The 21,505-nt window shown below is 40.7% G+C and overlaps 1 protein-coding gene across 1 annotated transcript in view; it reads left to right on the forward strand.

Moving 5' to 3' along the window:
* The first annotated feature begins 66 nt into the window (after positions 1 to 66).
* myo10 (myosin X) overlaps positions 67 to 21,505 on the forward strand; it is a 106,533-nt gene continuing 85,094 nt past the window's right edge. Inside the window, exon 1 of the mRNA XM_080466369.1 lies at positions 67 to 547. Coding sequence (XP_080322495.1) covers positions 527 to 547 — 21 coding nt within the window. The 5' untranslated portion in view covers positions 67 to 526. The remainder of the gene's footprint in view (positions 548 to 21,505) is intronic.

The raw sequence follows: 21,505 nt of genomic DNA on the forward strand, positions 1-21,505 counted from the left end.
AGGAGGAGGAGGAGGAGGAAGAGGGGGTGAGGAGGAGGAGCCTCCGGTCCGCCGGTGTGAGTGACTGACTGAGCAAGTGAGCGTCTCCAAAGTTTGACCGGCGTCCTCTTGTTTCGCTCCTCTTCAACTTTCCTCCTGTTCAGCAAACAAGCGGATCAGACGGAACCGGACTGACAGCCGGAGTGCGCTCAGGGGCCCGGGCTCCTGGAGGGGAGGAGAAGCCCCATAAAGTTGTTGTTTTTTTGTTTTTTTTTTGCTTTAGAAGAACTCTGGCGTGTCTCCTGCTGGAGTAACCCCATGCAACAAAAGAGTAATCCGACTACTGTAGCTCCACACTGACTGAGAGATGATGCACCGGAACTCTCGGATCTGATGCGCCTCATCGTCGTCTTCTTATTAGATTTTATTTGTTAGTTTTTGTTTTGTTGTTATTTTGCTGGGAATCCCACTAACAACACATGAGTTGGATTGACTGGACACGCGGTTTCCATACAGTAAATCCTCGGGGATTGAAATAACGAGGGCGATGGATAATTTCTTCACAGAGGTAAATAGCAGAAACATCTGCGTTAATCTTTTCTTCTGTCTGTTTGCATTACGTGTTTTTTCTTTCTTTCCTCGGCTGAAACAATCTCAAATCACTCATCTCTGCATTAGTCTTCATTAAAATGTGTATGATGATTGTGGATTAAACTGCTATTGTAAGATAATATGCAAACTAAATTTGCACCACGGGTCCAACATAAACTCACTAATGAGTTCCCATTCATGACATGAAGCCGCTTTAAATGCGCCCTGGTTTTATTACAGGGGCTCATTGCATGTCTCTGTTGTAATCTCATGGTATAGCCTATCAATGAAACATGAACAAGGTCTTTTCTGGTCAGATGGGGGTCTGCTGAATGTAGTCCCAGTGGATCTTTGGTATTTCCGCACTTCTTTTCTGGTTTCCTCCATGAAAAAGTGCCCCGTAAAGCTATTAATAGAAGTTTGAGCCTGAGTCTCAAGAGTTGCTTTTCATTGGCCAAGAGGCAGACAGTCCCTTGTCGAGAGGACGTGTGATAAAGGACAGATTGGGGGGGGGGGGGGGGTTCTACCTTTGCAATCACTTTCAGTTAATTTATGAGGCTGGTGTTTGACTCCAACCCCCTGGTACTGCTGCAGTGGTTTCAATTAGTGAAAGTTGCTTGACGTTATTGCAACAAGGTGTGGAATTAATAATAATTCTCTCAGTATGTTTCTGATCATAATTTTCTTTGGTTCCCATGCACATGTTTTGGTTTTATCCTAGTAATGTCAACACGTTTTTCTAGTTTTTGAACTATTGCAAAGATGACAAAAGCTACACGAAGAGAGCTCAAGGCATTAACCAGTTTCTATAAAAAGTTTTTTTTTGGAGGCCAAACTACTTTGAATTACCCAAAGATGTGGGTTTGAGGTTTAAACTGATGACTGTATGATACCGTCAAAGACATTTTGAAGTAAAACTACATTAAAAGTTTCCTGTCTTAAACCCTGAGATATAGATTTATCCAGCTAAAAAGATGTCAAGTTATAACAAGTTTCATGATCCTAGAAGGAATTTCGAGTGTGAAACGCTGGTAGGCGTGTGTGTGTTTCATTGGTGAATCAGCACATGCTTGAGTAGCATGATGATAAAGTACAGCATGTCAGATTGATGGTCTGAAACACTCCGACTGTGTAAATCTTCCACAAGCTGTGATTCATGGCTAATAAGTGAAGCGTGGTGGAGTTACGACACACGTATCCACCACACCTCTGTGGTGACGTCGGCCAGGTAACGGCAACACTTGAGTCATTCACAAATGGGTTTTTTTCTTCTCTTTTAAGCGACTTTAGGAAAAGTACCTGTCATCACTGGTGCTGATGTTTCACTGACAGATTTGCTCAGTGAACAAAAAAAGAAAAAATTGCACGTTGAAAGCAATTTAAAACCAGTTTCTCTCTCAGTGGCAATGTGAGCGGTGAGGAGCTGGATAAACGAGCCTCCACACTGAACGATTGCCAGATATCTCTTTGGTGCTCATGCATGTTCACGATCCAATGAGGTTTCTAAGCTGCACGAGAGGTAAAGGTCAGGAGACTCGCTGAGCTTGGAGACGCCTGCGTGAGCATTCGGGCTGACTAAAACAAACACTCTCAGCTTCAGGAGAGTTTCCTCCTGCAGCAGAGTCGTGCCGGCCTCATGACGACTGTACAGTGCATCTGGCAGCTCAGCTCTCGCTGAAGAAAGGGGAATAATTCTCAGCGCCAGAAGCAGGCAGGCGTGCACAATAGTCTCAAATATCAGCCTGCCTGCTTTTATATCTGCCAGCTAATCGCGGCTGAAACAAAGAACCCAGTCTTTAAGGAAAAGGGCATTTGACAGGAACGTAAACCAGCTTCAGTGGCCCCAGATGGAGGCCAACAGTTTGAGCAGAGAGGAATGTGAACTGGAACGGAAATTGGTGGGCTTCATATTTGGATTGAAGGCGGCTTAGATGAAGGACCCGGAGTTGCTGGATAAAAGGATGGAGACCAAGGAAAAAGTGTTAATGAAGGGCACCCAACCTTAGGCTTCCTGATGGAAAGTTTCTTAAGGCTGTAATAAAAATATTTCATGGTGCGAAATACTCAAAAGCATCATGTGTACACCATGAAGAGCTAGTACAGTCTTGTAATCGTGGAGTTTTATATCAATCTGTGTGTCTTTTAGCTATTTTGAATAGTGGAGCCCCATTAAACTCCAGCATGAGACTCCCATAGTCCTTTTTATCCAGAAATTGTAGATTTATTGATGATTATTGCCACAGTGATCTACATGTGAACAAATCTATGCGGTTTTTGAGCTTTTTAAAGCAGCTGATAGTTTGGAATTTTTCATCCTCTTTGATGTTTTAATGGTGTTTACACGCCCCCTCTTCCAATATCTCTGCTTTATATTTTGAATGAATCCTTAGTAAATGAGGTGATGTGAGGTTCAAAGGGAATATTTAGATGACACACTGACCCAGAGAAGAGCCAAATGCAGTGGCCTTAAAGAATGTGTTATTTTCAGCACTTTGATGCCTGTCGCCACTGAGCCCGCTGTGGTCCCAGGCGTCTGGGGAGCCGACGTGTTAACTCTTTGCTTTTAGCATGTCATTAGTTATTACAGCTGTCTCGTTTTATTCCTATTATTGCATTTCAACCAATCAGCCACCTCTACTTATCGCCAACAAATTCTCTCCCTAAAGTGAGAGCAATGCTGAGGATACACAAAGGACTAAATTGTTCCAGCTACAGTGGATGTGTTGATGATGACGCATCCTTTAGCGGGGGGTTTCTCGTCTCTAATTACAAAGCTGCAGCCATAACAGTCTGGACCGGGATCAGTCCAGAGTCTATAAATAGAGAGAAACAATAAAATCCAGACCTCTGATTTTCATCACTTGGTCATTTTCTTGAAACGTGAATCGATCTTCATCTCCGACAACTATAAGTCGGTTTATGTCCTGGTGGGTAAGAAAGAAGAGACGTGAGACACTGCTTCAGACAAGACCGGAATTGACCTGTGTATGGATGAATAGCTTTTTAAATCTGTTTGACATTAACATGCTTTCTGTCTGGTTTGATAGTTTTTTTTTTTTGTTTTTTTATCACGTCTTCTGAAAGGAGCTTGAAACTGATCTTAACACATGTGGTTACAAAACAATGTCCCCTCAAAAGGACATTTCACCTTCTTGAATCAAAACTAAAATCCCTAAAAAGTTTTCCGCATGTGAACTATTCAAGAGTTGGAAAAATGTGAGAAAAGGTGTTCTGCACATAGTAAAGTCAGGACAGGACAGGTTTTTTATTCAGGTTTCACCAACAGACACCCTGCAGGCTGTATAGGAACATAATCCTGATCAGTCTGTCTGTGATTGGCCATTATTCCGTTATATGACGTCCAATCGGCAGTCGGCAGAAGATCCGTTTGCCCTCTGAGGCAGCAGGATCTGCAGCGTGTTTGAAGGTGGAGCATGTGCTCGCATGTGTTGACACAGTGGAGTCAGTCAGTTCAGCCCATGAGACGGTTACAGGGTTTGTTTTTATTTGATATAGTGGGCGTGTGTCGTGGTCGGATTCACCTGTCCACCAATCAGCAGCGGCTCTGCCTCAAGGTGCGGGTTTGCAGTGTTCCCTGTGTAAATTTATTTAACAGCAGCTCAGTCGGGGAAGCACACCAGAAAGACGAATAACAGACTTAAGGTGGAACACATGTATTTGTCTGGATTTGTGTTATTTCCAAACACACAGTCCCTAAAGTGTAAAAACACAATCTGTTATCATTGAGGCTTGAGCACATTCTTACAAAGAAACTTTACTATTTAACTATTACTATCAAAAACAGAATTGCCATGCATTGGCCGCAGAGGAAAGCACCACTCCGCTTTCAGGGGAGTTAACAGTGCAATTGCCACAACTTTAATTGCCTCTTTTGCGTCACATTTAGGATCACCATATATAATCACCCAATGTGTTGCAACGTGTGGAAGTTCGTATGCGTGCGGTAGCAACCAAGTTTACACACGCCAAAGTTGGCAGGGCTGTGTTGCCTTTATGGTCTTCACTCTTGAAAAATAAACCATTGAAGACAAATGATCTGCAAACATGAACCAATCGGGCAGTTGCAGCTTTGGTTTCACCTCAGTGGTGGGGAGGAGGTTTTTGAACTCTGCCGAGAGCTCCGCGATGGTTGTAAACATTACAGACTTACTTTCAAAATAAGCCAACCAGGATGTGATCTCTTGCAGTCATAAAGCCACTTTTCTGCCTTCAAACCGATCCTGCAACTTAAAGAACTTTTTTTTTAAATCTTGTTTTACTCCTCCTCTCATTAGCGTTTGCCGCCTGCTTTTCCCATTAAACCCATAAAACCTACGTGCCCAATCGTAGACGTTAATTGGCCCACCGCAAATAACGAAGGCCCGACCCATTTTATATTGCTTGGTTTTGATGATTTTGAACCTTCAGAGTCACACCGTTTCTTTCCCCTCGCTCTCTGCTTCTCCTTAGCTGGTTTCAGAGTTGAAACTTGACACCTGCGAGGCAGCCAGAAGGAACTGAAAGGAATTTAAACCGCTTGCAGATTTGTCGTTTTGTGGTCCACATATGGCCCCCGCTCCCCGTTGTCCTTGTAGGACAACTGTGTTGAACAAGCAGCCTGAATTCCTGTTGAGACAGCCTTTGGGAGTATCTTCAGGTCACCTTAAATGTTGGGAATTTGAGGCGTAAATAGATCCAGTGACTATTTTCTCCACCCCAAAAAGACACCTTCAGAAAACAGTGTCTGCCACACATCATGAGCTCGAAGGTTCATTGTTGAGATTAAAAGTAGCAGCCAGATGGGAAAGAATTGAAACGTAAGATCTAGTTTTTCCATGAATTTCAAGCTCACCAAGGCTTCGTCATCAATGTGTGAAAAACCCGTTTGGGTCAAAACAAAATCTTTGTCACCGTCACTAATGCAGAGAGAAGAGTTGCATCTTCATTCCTATACATCATTTTAATGTCCTGCCGTTCCAGCCAAGTTTTTCTGGCTGGCTCACTTCAACCTTTTTTTTTTTTTTCTGCCACTGCTGAAATAACACTTACTCAAGGAGGCAAACACTCTGGATGCGAGCCAGAGCCGCCTGCACTTCTTCCTAAGCTGGTTTCACTGCGCGAGACTGACTGTATATAGGGCAGAGGGGCAACTGTGACTGTGGGAAATCCAACAAAGTCCCAGGCCTGCAGTTCCAGACCTGCGCCCAGACAGGAAGCCTGTTTATTTTTATTCCCCCCACCGGCTGCAGGAGTGAGAGCGTTCCAAACTTCTCATTTAAATTTATCATTTTAATGAACAGCTCTCCAGGCTGGCGGTAGAACAAGTCCTGAGATATCCGACTAATGGTTGAGACTTCAGGAAAGCATCTGTCCCGGTGAAGGTTTGTATGAAAGCTCATCACTTTTTGCTGTTCTGTAGCTCCAGATGTCAAGAAAGAAACTGAAATCTGGCCAAAGTATAAGAGCATCGAGTTTCTGAAATGGTTGCCTGAGATAATTCGGACATCTAATTTCACAAGTATTGTTGTTGTTTTTTCTACCTAATTCACTGAATGATAATTTCCTACGAGATTGCTTTTATTTAGTTGTTAATTCAAAGAATGCTCAATTGTGTATTAGACCAGATTGTAACTGTTTCTTTCTTTCTTTTTTTTTTACTTTTACTCATACTTTAAAGTTTCCTTCTCAATAGTTGTACAACTTAGCACAAAATTGCAGAGAAAATTGTTTATTCAATTGATAGAGGCTTCTATATCTATTCTAGGAAAAGTATTCAAGGATTTTTTTAGAAGTAAACTTAAAATATTGATCTTCATCTGAGAAATTCCTGAGTTATTTGGGAACAAGAAGATTCTCAAAGCCTCGAACACCCAAACAAATAATCAGAAACCAACACGGCTGACAGTAAGCCTTGGTGGGTGTTCACCTTCTGATAGAATAGTACAGATGGGACCGTTTTGACTTGATTTCCACAACTCCTTTTTGTTTCTGTTGTCACATATGCTTCTTGTCTTGGTTTTTAGGTTAATCTATGATTCTGCTGCCACATTAGGAGCGATGTGTATGTAGGTCTGCAAGGCTGTCATGGTCTGCAAGGCTGGGCCTTTGTGTGGCTCAGACAAGGATGAGGTGAAGGGCTGACCTCACACATATGTTTTAACTGCAAACACATCAGTTCAGGGATTAGAATTTAAGGCTTAGCATTAAAATAGTCTTTTATTTGGTCTGTCATTTAATTTCCTAATACGTTCAATCTCCTTAACCTCCACTAGCTCACTCACTGCTTTGGCTGTCATTTTATTTTGAAGAATTAATTTGAATTTGGCATTATAGTTTTGTTTAATCATGACATTTCTAACCTATAATTACTAATAACTACATTTAAAAAAATTTTTTTGACAAAGTTGAAGGCATAAGATCATAAGATCTTTTAATGGAAAACAACACCGTGAGTTCTTACTGGACAACCCAAATAATACAGAATCACATAAAATACAAATGAATAATGATTTTATTTAAGAAAATATGAGTGTAAAAGGTCCTACAAGCTGCCATTATTACTGTGGCTTATATCATTTTCCCTGTAGAAATGTAAGTTTAGAAGTAGATGCTGGACTTCAATCTCATTTTGTACATGAACTCTTTAAAAATAAAGTGACGACTTGAAAACAAACATAAACCAGGTCACAGTCACTGTGGCTCCAAACAGCTCTTTTAGTTTGATGACACAGATGATTCAGGGGGAACGGTCAATAATTTTCTCTTTGCTTGATTATCATTCAACCTTTATGCTCTCAGCCATAACTCTTTCTTTATCTTTACTGTCTCCTCATCTCCGTCTTCCTCCTTTTTCTGGCTTATTGAGATTGGACTTCCTGCCTGATGCATTCCTGTGGATCCTCACACTTCCTAGCTTCTCACTCTGTCCAACTCTCTGTGTATACTCCACTTGATCTGCAGAAGTCTCGTCTACTCATTGAGAATGTGCTCCAGGCAAAAACTGCAGCTAAAAAGCGGCGACTGTTTGAGAGATGGATGAGGGAATCTGTGATCTCCATACAAATAAAATGCATTACTGAAATACTGAAAACCCTCAATATAAACAACAACTCCACGTCATCTTCAGATGGTGGTGTTTGGAGCCGATTACTTTACATATATCTCAGAAAGGTTGATCATCTTTTACATTTCGTAAAGCAATTCAACGACCTCTTGACACTTACAGCACTTTACATCTAATGCAGCTTCATTTGTATCAAATAATTCCACAATAATATGTTTACATCCGGCATGTTTGATCCCAAATGAGCAGTTGTGTACAAATCCTATACTGTGATCAGAACCATTGTCATATGAGATACTTTTAATTATTAAAACACTTCAACGATGAAGACTGTAGTTTTTTTTCTATGCATTTTATGACCTTTGCCGTGTTGTGACCCCTTCATGACCCTGTTTGTGTGCAGTAAAGTAGAACTCCTGTTATTATAATGTTAAAAACGATCAGTCCTCTGGTGTGTGATGTGTCCACCTATTTCCCTTAGGAGTCAGCCTGATGCGCACACTTTGAGCAGCTCTGCGGTGACGCTCGCACCTGTGCATGAGAGGTCATTTCTTGGTTGGGTGGATGCAGAGATGATGTCTCTAAAATCCAGCAAAGCCGGTTTTTAAGAGTCCGAGATGTTCTCCTGACACTAATCCCTGTGTCCTGCTGAGTCCCGGCTCCCTGCTGATGAAATGGTCAATTAAAAAACAGAAAAGTCAAGGTCTGACCCGGTTTAACTAAGAATTGCTGATGAGATGTCTCACACTGATGCGTCTTTACACTATGTAAAAACACACATCCCTGCAACATACTCGAGATTTTTTTTATTACCAGAGCAATTCTGTTCTTTTAAATAATTTATGGTATTTCAAGTTCATTTAATTTTTTACAGTTTTTTAATTATTTACTGTGAATAACACAAAATTCGAGATGAGTTTGTGTCTTTTGATAATTTTAACATATTTTCACGATATTCTATCAACTGTACTTCCCAGTTTCTGTGTAAAGGAGCGATGTGTTGAAATAGTTTTTTTCTCTGCATGACAGGGTTTTCAATTTACCAGAAAAAAATGGCAGTATTTGTTATCTGAACTTGCTGATTGACACAAACACGTCAGAAGAAAAAGTGCCATGGCAATAATCTGAATCATCAGCATATCGCAGAGGCTGGTTTCTACCTGGGCAAGTCAGGATTTGTGCTTTTTCACTTTACTCTCACCTGCTCTGGCAAGCCGGTCAAATGAATACAAACGAGGTATTAACTTGACATTTTGTGCGGTTGTCTTTTTGCTTTTAATGGTTTTGTTTCGCAAATTATAATCTCTACATACTGAAAGGCAATTTTACACCTGCAAAGTTTTTTCCCTTTTTTTTGATTGACGTTTTCAAGATGCCCCAAAAAAAAACCTCAGAGATTCCACTATAATGAAATTAGAGAAAGTCTTCTTCTTTTAGCTGATGCAAAGTGCCTAATATTCAAAATGAATACTATCAATGATTCGGGTCAATTCTTGACTTTTTCTAACATCAGCCCAGTGAACGAGGTTGGAAGACTTCAGACTTATTCCCCCTCTGAACCTGACAGCTCGAACACACATGATTTGAAGCAGAAGCACGAACCGATATGATTGGGGTCATATGTTAGGCCACAATGTTCTCATGATTAGGGAAGTCTCCTCTGACTTGAGACTTGTCAAGCTGAAACGGTGTTTAGTCAACAGTCTCCACTTGAGAGGTATGTGAGTGAGAAGGGGGCCCGAAGAAAGCATCAGGTTGGGATACAGCGTTTAAAAAGCTCACTGGTTTAAAATCACGTGGACGGTTTTAGTGTTTTATTGTTGCCATCCGAACATATCTTCCTGGGTATTTCAGACGCACACAACCCTGTTTGTGATCAAATCTCGGAGAGACGAGTAGGAGGAGGGTTATCTGATCCTACACTGTGTTGAACGCAGCTTCCTGGAAACCCCCATCCACACAAACACACACAGCATAACACAACAGAAGTGCAGCTTAGGCACAGCCCAAAAAAAACTAAACATCCCATTTCCACTAATTAGCTGCTTCTCATGCAACCCTGTTACCTTGTGAGAGTGTAGTCCCTCTACTCTAAGGACTACTTAGTGTACTCAGTTGCACATCAGACTATTTTTGGTTATGCTATTAGTGAAGGCTGAGAAGTTGGATCATTAAAGATCTGATTTAATGTGGCTTATTGATATTTTTTTTTTCTCCCCCGGAGCCAAAAAGGTTTCTCTTCCGACATCAGTCATGATTGTTAAAGTCCATTTAGAGTTCTTGTAGGTTGAGTGATCAATGATTTATATACCTTTTGAGTTGTGACAGCTTCAAGGGTATGCGCAGTTTTTGTTTTTTATTTTTTGTGTTCTACAAGTGATTCTTGGTTGAGAGACCTACACTTAGTGTTGAGTTTATTATGGCATTGCTCATTAGAAGTTCTTGGTGACATTTTGAAACATTGAGGAAAGATTAGATGCAGATACATTTTTTTTTATTGTCGAAACCTTAGTCCAGACAAAATAGTCTGAATCAAACACAGTTATTGTGGCTTTTCAGAGTCTTTATCAGCCAGCAGATAAGATGTATCCTGTGTTTAAGGGGCAGAGTTTAACTCTTTCCTCTCTGTACTGTAAGAAAAAGGATTTTGAATATTTTTAGTTTAGTTTTTCCTTTAATGCAGATTTATGGATTGATCAAGTGGCTATTAACATATGTCAGCAGCCAAATCTACAACATTATCATCAGTCCTGCTTGAATGTTTCATTTTGACCGCAGAAGCTGACGTCCGCAGGACAGTAAGTGAAAAGGTCAAAGAGAAACGACACCAAGCACAGTCTTTCCAGGACATTGTTTCCCCGACTGCTCAACATCCTCTGACATGTAAACATTACGAGGTGGTCTAAATGCACAGCTTCCCTTTGAGTTTTGGTAATTAACGTACAGAAAATATGAGTGCCGAAAGCTTTTCCGCAAAAATCGATTCACTTTCTCTGTTTGCTCCCGAAAGAAAGAAATATGTGTTGAGACGAAAAGTGTTGTAGCCATTGAAGTTTTAGTGCACCATCCCACCAAGTAGAGTGAACGTGAACCATGTTTTTCCCATTTATGTTGATAATATATCTAAAAGATCTGCTATTTTCTCTCAAATTTCCTGTGTTAGAATGTTTCTGTTGCTCTTCAAAATGAGGTTTTGGTCGGGTGATGAGCAGACTCTTGAAGCCTTAATCGTCCAAAGTTTGTGTCGTCTTAAAGCCAAGTGTGGCTGTTTTTGGCTTCACAGAGTGACGGGGTGATAATTCAGATAGACTGGAGATTAAACCTTCAAAACTGTATTTACTGGGAGAATCGGTTTACAGCAGAACAGCTCTGGGTTGATAAGAAGCAGCAGCAGCTTTGTAAATCAAGCCTCAAAACAAAATGACCACTTTCGGGTTTTTTATTACTTGGACCAAATGTTCGAGGCTTGATTTACAAAGCTGCTGCTGCTTCTTATTAGCCAACACCAGGCTGGTGTTTTTCAAGCCTATTTTAATGTAAGGGAAGAATAAATGGTTTGTTTTCTATTTGCTGTGAGTTTAAACTCCGAATCAGTTTATTTTCACTAGGTTTCCAGTGATTCTTGACCTGAAACATTCTCTTTGTTTTCATCGGCACATAGCTATCTCTTGTCTATAACAACATTTCGATTATAATTGATGACAATTTCACTCTCGATTCTCTCGTCGAACTTCTCACGACAAGCTGAACTGTCAAACTATGACTGCAGCTTTAAAGTTCCTGCACTCTGCCTTTATTTGCATATTCTTGCATATTGTGATTGTGTCGTACTGCTTCATTTCCAATCCAAACCCAACATATTAACATTCATTTTTGCTTGATATAGTACCTGTTAAAGAAGCACCAAGCTCCCAAACCTGCATTGTCTCTGTAATCCAGAAAGGCTCCTTTAATGGTCCAATGTAAACAAACAATTCAGAACTAAAGCACCAGTAGTTATTTAGTTATGCAGTTCCAATGTATGTAAACTGTTAATTTGTTGTACTTCTTTTTCTATTCACTGTAGAGCAGATTGCATTTTCAGATACGCTCAAATTGTCAGATTTAGATCATAATTACATATTTAAATACACACTTGAGAGATCCATGACAAGATTATGAAAGTGTTTTTAAAACACGTTTTACAGTTTGTTCTGTTTAAGTCATGAGGCTTCATTAAAGCACCAGTGACTTGCATTTTGCTTCGTCTATCGGGTAAAAAATTTCACACTCACTGGTTATTATGGGCAAAAGTAGTTCAAACTTTGAAGTAAACATGAATGTTACTGTGGGAGCAGGCATTGTAATGATGCTGAATATAAGATGAGCTGCATTCATCTGACTGGAAAGGACAGAAAGTCGCAGTGTTGACTTTATTACGGCAAGCCGGCAGACAGAAGCTGAGTTAACATCAATGCAATACATTTGTTTGTGCATCTGGAAGAACTTTTATTACAGTGTAGTAAAAGATTTATTTTTTTAAGAATTATTAAAAACTACCTACGCCCCTTCTTTCCTTTAATGCATTACCACTTTAAATGTCTGCAGATGTTCTCAAGCCACAGTGAATGACTGCTTAACCTGAACTTCTGTATGTTTCTGAGAGTAAAGTATGTTTTTTTAGTATTTTTTTTCCTATGTGACGAGCCGTCTGTTGTTTGTCCCAGAAGAAAGACTGTGAGGCGAAGACATTATTTATATTCTGACCGTTCCCACTGCAACGAGACCGAAAACCCAATGCCAGGCGACCACAGCTGGGCAACACATGGCAACTCTGGAGCCAAATGCCAGCCACCCACACACACACACACACACACACACACACACACACACACACACACACACACACACACACACACACTTTTAAATGCATGTAATTGCCTGTGTGCAAGCTTTTCTCGAACCGACTCACTTTCACACAGTTGTACCTTAAACGTGCACAAATTACCCTCGTTCTCTCTCTCTCTCTCTCTCTCTCTCTCTCTCTCTCTCTCTCTCTCTCTCTCTCTCTCTCTCTCTCTCCTCTGTGAGAGAGAGAGAGCAGAAAGTAGGTCAGGTGGGCTTTATTGAAGTTTGGTCATTTCCCTCCGTCACGGCCTCAGTGCGTCTAAACCCCGTTAGTTCAACGGTGGGTCATTGTTGATCTTTAAGCTGCACATCTGCAAAAAGTTCAGGAGAATCTGCAATCTTCGGTTTCTTTCTTTGAGTTCAGAATCGCTCCACTCACGTGAGTCTGATTTGCCTTGTTTGCTTCAGAAAGCTGTGGAGACGAATCGCTTTGCATGCGTGTTTGTGAGGACTAATGAGTCACAGACGAGGCTCATATACAGTCAGAGCTTCACTGCAGTCGGTTCAGATTGTGACTGACTTTTGAGTCGGCTTTCATGATTATGAACTCCATTTCGAAATGTCTTTATATGTGTTATAGCATAGATAATTTTTTTTTCCATTGAGAAAAGAAAGTGCATTACATAGCCCACACAGGCCATCACAGATCATCATCAGCCAATACCTCTTAAACAGGGGAAAAAAAAAAACAGCTTTGTTCAATAAAAAGCTGAATTTCCTGTGGTCTGGGCTGACTTTGTGAAATCTGGAAGGTATAATCTGCTTGGTTATAAACAGATCGAGACAATGCATAAATGGAGGTGATGTTCAAGTCTTTGTGATGGTATAAACACTGTAATGTTGGTACAGCTCGCGCATGTATTTGTATCAACTTGCAGGACGGGGTTATTTAGGACGAGCTTGCGGCATATCACATGACTAACAGTACGATTTCTTGCTCGAAGCCGGTCAAGAGTTTCACTTGTTGCTGAACAACAGTCGTATTGTGTTTTTTGCCGTTGCTTTCCACCTTCTAATCAATAACGCTGGATAAGTCATGCAAAATCCACGGCTTCACCGCGGCTGCCAGTGCCCCGGAGATGAAGCCAGACAGAGAGCTTAATCAGAGCCGTGCTCAGTCGTTACAGTTTGGAATAAAACACAGTGAGCAAGTTGCCAAACTCCTTCAAAATCTGAACGTGAGTTCATTTAGCTTTTGGCTTGAGCTCGCTGTGGCGCTCTGGGATTGCATACTTCATCCTGAAAAGCTTCATTGGAGTCATCTTAAGCAACTGTTCTTGTATATTTATGTCGCCTATCTTTAGTTTTTTTTTCCCCCATTGATGATTCAACCAGAAGAGTGTTGAGTCTGTTTTCAGCTGTGGAAAATACTGCCAGATAATAATAGCAGTCCCCAAAATGGCCTTTCCAACTGACATGATCGATAGAAAATGTGGGTAACATTGGTTATTGAGGAGTTTGCTTGACCTGCTAGATGAGACCCAACGACGAGACAAGACAATCCACAGAGATGAATTAGTTGGCAGAAAATCTGTCATCAGAGCTTTCAAACCAGGCCCTTGGGGTTTCATCCCTACAGAATTGACCACCAACTATCAGTATATTGTTTGTTTCTTCAATAGGAAATGAATGTACTCTAAGCATCAGTTTGGAGTCTAAAAGAAACAATAATCAGTGACGACATGAAGTTTAAAGATGAATATGAAACTGATGCCTTGACTAAAAATCATGATCTGTGTAAAGTAATTAATGGGTATGCATAATTCCAACCAATTGGCTAAATGGTAGAGGTGGTAAAGCCATCTGTTAAAGGCGACATAGATGCGTGAGCACAACAGGGAACAACAACCTCATTCTCTCATAAACAAAACACAGCAAATAATCCACTTGTGGTGCTTTTTAGATGGCATAGGGCCCCCACAAATGCCCGACCAAAAGTGGCAGACAAAACCCCATTGCCCTTTTCTGTGGATGTTGCATGTTTGACTCGGTGAGGAGAAAACAAGGAAGTTGCCCAGCAAGCATATTTGAGATTACAGCTTTGGCTTGTGGGATTCACAGTCCCTTTGTTCTGTGAACCAAAAAAAATGCCTGAAAAAGCCTCCTCATTCAGGAAAAAGAGAGGGAGAATTGATCTTTTACTTTTTCTGAGTTTTTTTTTTTACTTTCGAAATGCACTTCATGCTCTTTGGATTCACGTGATCAAACTGCCCCGGCTCTCCGGTTACTGGCATTTAAAACAATATCTGGAACTTATCTCTCACCAGAATAGAGCCTACTGTCTTTTTTTATATAAACACATCCTGTGGTCGAGAAGGCAAACTGTTAAACTTTCTAACCATCTCTGCCTTCACTTGCCCTCTGGACGTACTCATGTGACAATCACCCAAAATGGCCGCTGCCTGGATAAAAATATTCCCAGGAAGACGGCTGACAAAGACATGAATCCAAACAGGAAAATCAAGTTCAAATTTCTTCACTTCAAAGCTGCTGATTTTCAAAGGGGCTTCTTCAAATCTCCTTTGAACACATCCATTATTTTTGCCTGCACAGGATAAGTGTGTTTATGTTCTAGTCGGGGGGTTAAAAGTGTCCTCTTTTTTTTTTTTTAAGCCTTCTTGTTGTTTCATGTGGCTGCATTGAAATGGGCATGTTTTCTCAGTCTTCTGTAGCAGCGCCAGGTGCTGGCATTAAATAGTGAGGGGGTTTCAAAGAAAATCGGCCGAAGAAAAAGTGAATGTGCAGAAATGGGGGTGTACAGGTGGCCGCACGGCACTGTGAGTCTTGGACCTGCTGAAAGAAAAACATGAAGCCGTTTTAGTCTGCTGAATGCTCTCAGCAGACTGGAATTTTGGAATTAGTTTTTTTTTTTTTTTTAAAAAGGGGTGCACCTGAAATGACACTATTGCTCTCCAACACTGTGAGGACCAGAGAGGACAAATCTACCACCTGCCATTGGAGACCTATTGTTGAAAAATCTTCACTCTGCCTATTATTTTATTGTTTCTCCGTTTGGCACATCATTCAATCTCATCGTGTTGTTTACGTCTTAATATGGAGCAAGGAAATGATCAGTGGTGCCACAGAGGAAGATGGAGATTTGTGCTGACTCTGCAAACAATTAGATAAATCACAGTTGTAGTTGAAGGATTACACAGAACGGTGCACGGACCGTGACTGGGACCTTTGGGATAAATATGGAAGATTTGTCTCTTTACAAATACTTTACCAAGTTGGTCAATTCTCATTTTGATTGCCTCTAACCAATGTGAGGCTCCAGTTTGCTGCATTAATAGTTCCCAATTCCTTTCTTTAACAGTTTCTCATTCATCTTCATTACTTGAAAACAATATTTATTGTGGAGTCATGGCTGCTGATGATCAGTAAATCAGTAAACGAACCAGCTGTCTGTTTCTCAATATTTTCGAATTCAGTCATTGTTGCGTTGGGAGATTTTATGTTCTCCAGGTCTGTTTGTGGGTTTTCTCAGAGTACTGTGGGTTCTTTCCTCAGTCAAAAATATTGGTTTCAGCTTAGCTATTGACTATAAACTTCGTTGTGTGCGAGCATCTATTTTCTTTGTGATCAGACCAGTTGAGGGTGTAGTTTGCCTTTGCCCATAGTCAGCTGTGATCAACTCCAGCAACCCCTTGATAGGTGGATAATGTGGTATAGAAGATGGATTAATGGAAGTTGTACAATAAGTTTCAGTGCTCTATACTAAGTGCTTGAACTGCACATCTGCTGTGTTTTGCAGTTGACTGAGGAGCACGTAGCCCGGCTGGAAGTAGCCTTTAACTGCATTTCCTCTGGAAAAAGCATAGTAAATGCTTTCAATGCAAAACACCTGTTTTGTCCATCAGTCGTTGTTCAAACCCAAACTCGCCGACCTTCATCGAGTTTTCTGGAGGAGACTCTGCATTCCAACCTTTTTCACATCTGACCTTAGAAACGTGTTTTTGTATTTGTTTTACTCCTTGAATAGACTCGTATAGGCATTTCAATATTCGTGTGAGTTTAATATGTGATGTGCTTGCACTGCTTCGCATGGGTCCATTCCCTGTTTATTCATTTCATGTTTATTGATGTGCTCAGAGCTTCTTGGTAAAAGTCAAGTGACCAAGAAAATCCATGACTTGTGCAGTTTTCTGCTTCATTGTTTTATTTAAATTTGTTTTACAGCATGGTACATAAAGTGTAAGACAAAATGTTTTTACATATAGTGTGGCACGAAAAAGACAGTACCGTGTCATGAGGACTTTATCCATCTCTGTGATAGTCTGTAGTTTGACCATGAACACTGAACAAATGAGTCATAAATAACAGCCTCGTCAATGCACAATGTCACGAAGTGAATCAAGTGTTAGTTGCCCGAGCGAGTTACCAGAATAACATAATGATGGCTATTGACTAGTTAATGAGGCCACATGACTCAAATACTCATCAGCAGCACGCAGGAAGTGCAAGGAAACAAATACTCTCTGTCATCAAGTTTTCATGAATAGGCTCTAATAGATAAATATTTCAAGGTGTGTTAGCTGATGGAACTGGAGATGGGGAAATGTTTGCTTACTGGTTATCATGTCATTGTGCATGATGGCAGCTCAAAATTAAAAACGGGTCAAGATTATTTCCCTTTGGGTGAATGGTTCCATTGCTTCTGCATTTTATGTTACAGTGCCATCGATTTTCATAAACGATCATGCTTTCAATTGGTTTGCTAAAGTAGGGTTGTTATGATGCAGGAATAAAACTATTGAGAAATGTTTCTTATTCCACATCAAACACAATTGGATTTGCTCCATACAGTATGTGTTATAGATGACACACATGTAAATCCAAACTAGCACCCTACAGTTTCTATCCGACCTTTCTTCTTTTTTTTTTTTTACTTTTATTGACAACAATGCCTTAAAAAGAAAGCTTGAAAATAAGATGAGATGAAATGACCAAGCTTGGGAATTAACAATCTTTGTCGGGAGCATGGCGAGCCCAGAAATGCTTTTAAAAATTACCACAAAGATTTCCATGCATGGTGCTTGACATTTACAGAAATTGTTTTACAACATGTCTTCTTTTAAAGTAGTAGCTTAAAGCTTTGCTCATTAATTTCTGCTTGATTGGTATCATTTACATAACATATAAAGCAAATTCAAAGCGGTCTGTTGAGAAGCCGTTGTTATCATGTTCACACAGAAAGACTCAAATGATTTTAATCAAACACACTTTGTAGAGTGATGCTTATAAATTCAGCTTAAGAAAGCCCATAATGCATGTTTATGCTTGTCTCACAAGTATTAAAATGAAGAGTGTAAATTATAGGAAGATGCTCTGGGAACCTAAATACAGTAGAACCCATACACAGTCACACTGGAGTTTGACACACAATAACAACAAAAAGCTGAAGTCTCTTCTTTGTTTTGATCTTGTCGAGGTCAGATCTGCTGGATGTGGCTCTCCCGTCCATCAGGCGGTTCAACCTCACTCGATCTTACAAATTCTTCCAGGAAGACTTCAGCCTAACATGTTCAGACATTCAGGTGGCCACGAGCAAAATGTTATGGATGAATGAGTGACCAGATTTATCGTGTAAAAAGAATGACATAAAGTTGTGGAAGCTCGTCTGGACCTGCAGTGTTATTATTTTACAGTGATGGGCTGACAGCAACTGCAGAATTCCTCTACGCCTCATTTGCTGTGACTCCAGCTGAACATGTCAAAGTGCAAACGCCACATGGGATGATTTTCAGGCTTGTAAGAGTGATAGATGATCACAAGTTGGACGGCATTCACCTGCAGATGGGAGATGAGAAAGTAAATGTCCTATAATAATGACTGTGCTACCATGAGAGAAAACTGTTATTTAAGTCACTACACACGAATCTGAATTGCACTCTGCCTACCAACATGTAGGCAGAATAATAATAAAAATTCACTGCCACAAGATGTCTATACATTTACAAATTGTGCAATTGAACTTTGCATTCTAGTCAGTGTGGTCAGTAGTAAGACAAATGAGGCAGGCCAAGTAAATGTGTGTCCGACTGATGATTAATGTCAAACTTCAGCTGTTGTCTGAGCTGCAGCGACTTCTCTCTTTCACATCAGCTGTTTGTCAGTAATCTGGCAACTAATAATAATAATAATCATAATTATAATCCTAATAATGCATTTTGTTTGTATTGCACTTTACATTAGTGAATCTCAAAGTGCTTAAACTCCGTAAACAAAGGAAAAACATGAGAGATGTTAGGTGTTCGGCCCCAAACCACCCATGGTTACAACCACAGTAATAACTATTAGGCAGTCGGATTTGAACCTATGAACCTCCGAACATAAGCTTGCATCCCTAATCTCTAGATCTACATTTTCTCCCAACATTTTAAAGGAGGTTCGACTCCTTTAGACTCATTTGTGAGCATGTGTGTGTATTTGCCGACACACACATTTCACATTGACAGCATTACTCTCTGGCCCTGCTCTCTGTCGTATTTCCGGTGCCCAGCCCAGCCAGTGACCATTTCTTGCCCTCAGCTCTTCTTGGAGCAGCGAGAGAACCCCCCCCCCCCGGCGGTTTGATAGCCGTTCAACCAAAAGAGGTTTCAAGTCTCTCCGAAGTCAGCTGCAAACTCGCATAGATCCACCCTACAGCTGCTCTCCAGGTCTTCAGTGAAATGCCTTTTAATTATCCACTAAGCAGCTGAGGAGGAACACTGGGAGCGTCATATCCCAGAACTTTACATCTCTGAAGTTTTGTGTACAGTGTGGGAACGTGCCGTCTGTAGTTTCACTTTGAGAAAATATGTATTTCTAATTTGAGTGAGCTGACTTTTTAATTGAAGCGTTCTCAGTCTGCTCTGGCTTCATCAGCTGGTGGATACGCTCGCTCTTTTGTCTTTGTGCTTGTACTGCATGTCTTGATAACCCTGACGGTGACAGGAGGACAGCGTGCTGATGAGCAGCTGCTTCCTCTGCGGTCTCCAGTCAACACCTCTGCTCACACCCACTCTGACACCAGAGTGTGCTTCATGATCTGACCCGTGGCCTCTCTCACAACTACCCTGTTAATAATTCACATCTACCAGGTGTTCTATGGGGTTGAATTCCTTTCGAGCTCTTGTTTATCTTTAATTGCTGTGGCTCATGACATTTATGAGGTGCTAATCAGCGTGATTTGGAACCGCTTTTAACCTTAATGAAACCTGTGAAAGCTTTCACTTTGCTTGTTTTATTTTTCATGTTGCTTTTTATTTCTGTTCTTCCTGTCCTTGACTGTCATACCATATCGATTTTGTATTTCACACAGCTACTCGAGGTAAAACGGGACTACTGGAATGATATCTTAATATCCTGCTGGAGGATTTTAATGTCATGGCACACAGTGAACCCAGCAGAAAATAGATCTGAGTGAAACAGGATACAAAGATCATTTAAAGTATTTCTAAATCAAACACTATTTTATAAACATGCTGCTTTTATATTATTAAACATCCATATTTGTTCCCCCATTTTTCCAGTTAACATGTTTGTTTCTGACTTTTGCCAGGCTTTTATGCAAACAATGTTTAAAATGTCAACTGCTGTCTGAAATATCTACTCTTAGTGTTTTCAGAGCAAAATGAAAATGTCACAGTTCAAGCTTTTGAGGTACAATCTCACTATGAGCAGCTCATATAAAATGACAATGCTACAGAGTGCCCTTGAGTGACTATGCATTGCAACCATTGCCAAGCAAGGTCTGACTGTGTGCTTTGAGACCACTTTAAAAAGTGAGGAAATCCCACTTTGTAAGTGAAACTCATTTGCTTTTTACTGCAGTAATATCCCTGCTTTTTATCTAAAGTTATCCTTTGTTAGTTAAACTCAAGACACGAGTTTGACTTTAAGTGTCGGTGTGTAATTGAGTTGTTGGTTATACTCTCTACTCTGCCCAGTGTTGGCTGGATGGATCACTTGTGTGGTAGAAAATGATAAATAAGTCTTACGGGTTTGCGTTGCAGCTTTGCATTTTTAGAATCGACAGTTTTGTGTTAGAGAAAGTACAGGCAGGGTGAACTGGTAACGTTGAGGATGTTCAGTTTCACGCTGGGACTGAGACGGTTAAAACTGAGTGCATCAGTAGCTCAGCTCATCTTGAACTGTTTGGTAGGATGGTGAGAGAGACAAAGAGTCAGATAGTTTTGTCATGTATGATTGCTATGTAGAGAACAGGAGGCTGAAGATGGAGGTTCGTGGATGAAGTGGGGAGGACCTGCTTTGATGGAGGAACAAGGAGACGATGATCTGCTTTGGTAACCCCTCCCTGAAAACATTGAAATTGAAATAAGTTGTAGCATTGCTACAAAATAACAATATCTTTTGACTCTGCATTTTAAAGTTTTCACTCCACCTCACCCATAATGACTTTGTGCCAAGTGTACTGTGACTCTCTGGCTGGATTATGGTTGATTTTAGGAGCTGTTTTAGAGGTGGGTGTGGATAGGAGAAACATATACCAAGTGGGGGAAAAAGTGTAAATTATGTTACCACCCTTAGCAACAAGTTGATTATGTGTTAAATGCAGCTCACTTCTGGCTGGGAAGACTTGGTCTGAGTCAGCTGTCCCTGTGTGAACTCCCACTCACCTTTGCCTCAAGGGAAACAAACAAAACAGAGAAAATTCAAAACCACATACTCGCTCTCTAAACGTTGACCATCTCCACGCCGAGTCTGAACACTAAAAATATTCCAACCACAGAGCCGCTGGGCTGGTGGTGATGTCATTTCTAAATTAGGTGAAGGAGAAGAGAACCTTGCTCTAAGTTGATCCTGTGGTCGGTGAAGGATGGAGGTTTAGGATGAATGCTTACGGTTTCTCAGCGGTATGAGCAATATTGAGCTGATGTTCCTGAGTGAACGCAGGCTGACTGGTCAGTCGGAAATTCTCTTCAGCGTGCTGCTTTAACTGCACTTGGTTCATACTGTTGTGTACTTGTGCTGCTGTCA

Source organism: Lipophrys pholis, assembly GCF_963383615.2.
Source record: "Lipophrys pholis genome assembly, chromosome: 1".
NCBI lineage: Eukaryota > Metazoa > Chordata > Actinopteri > Blenniiformes > Blenniidae > Lipophrys > Lipophrys pholis.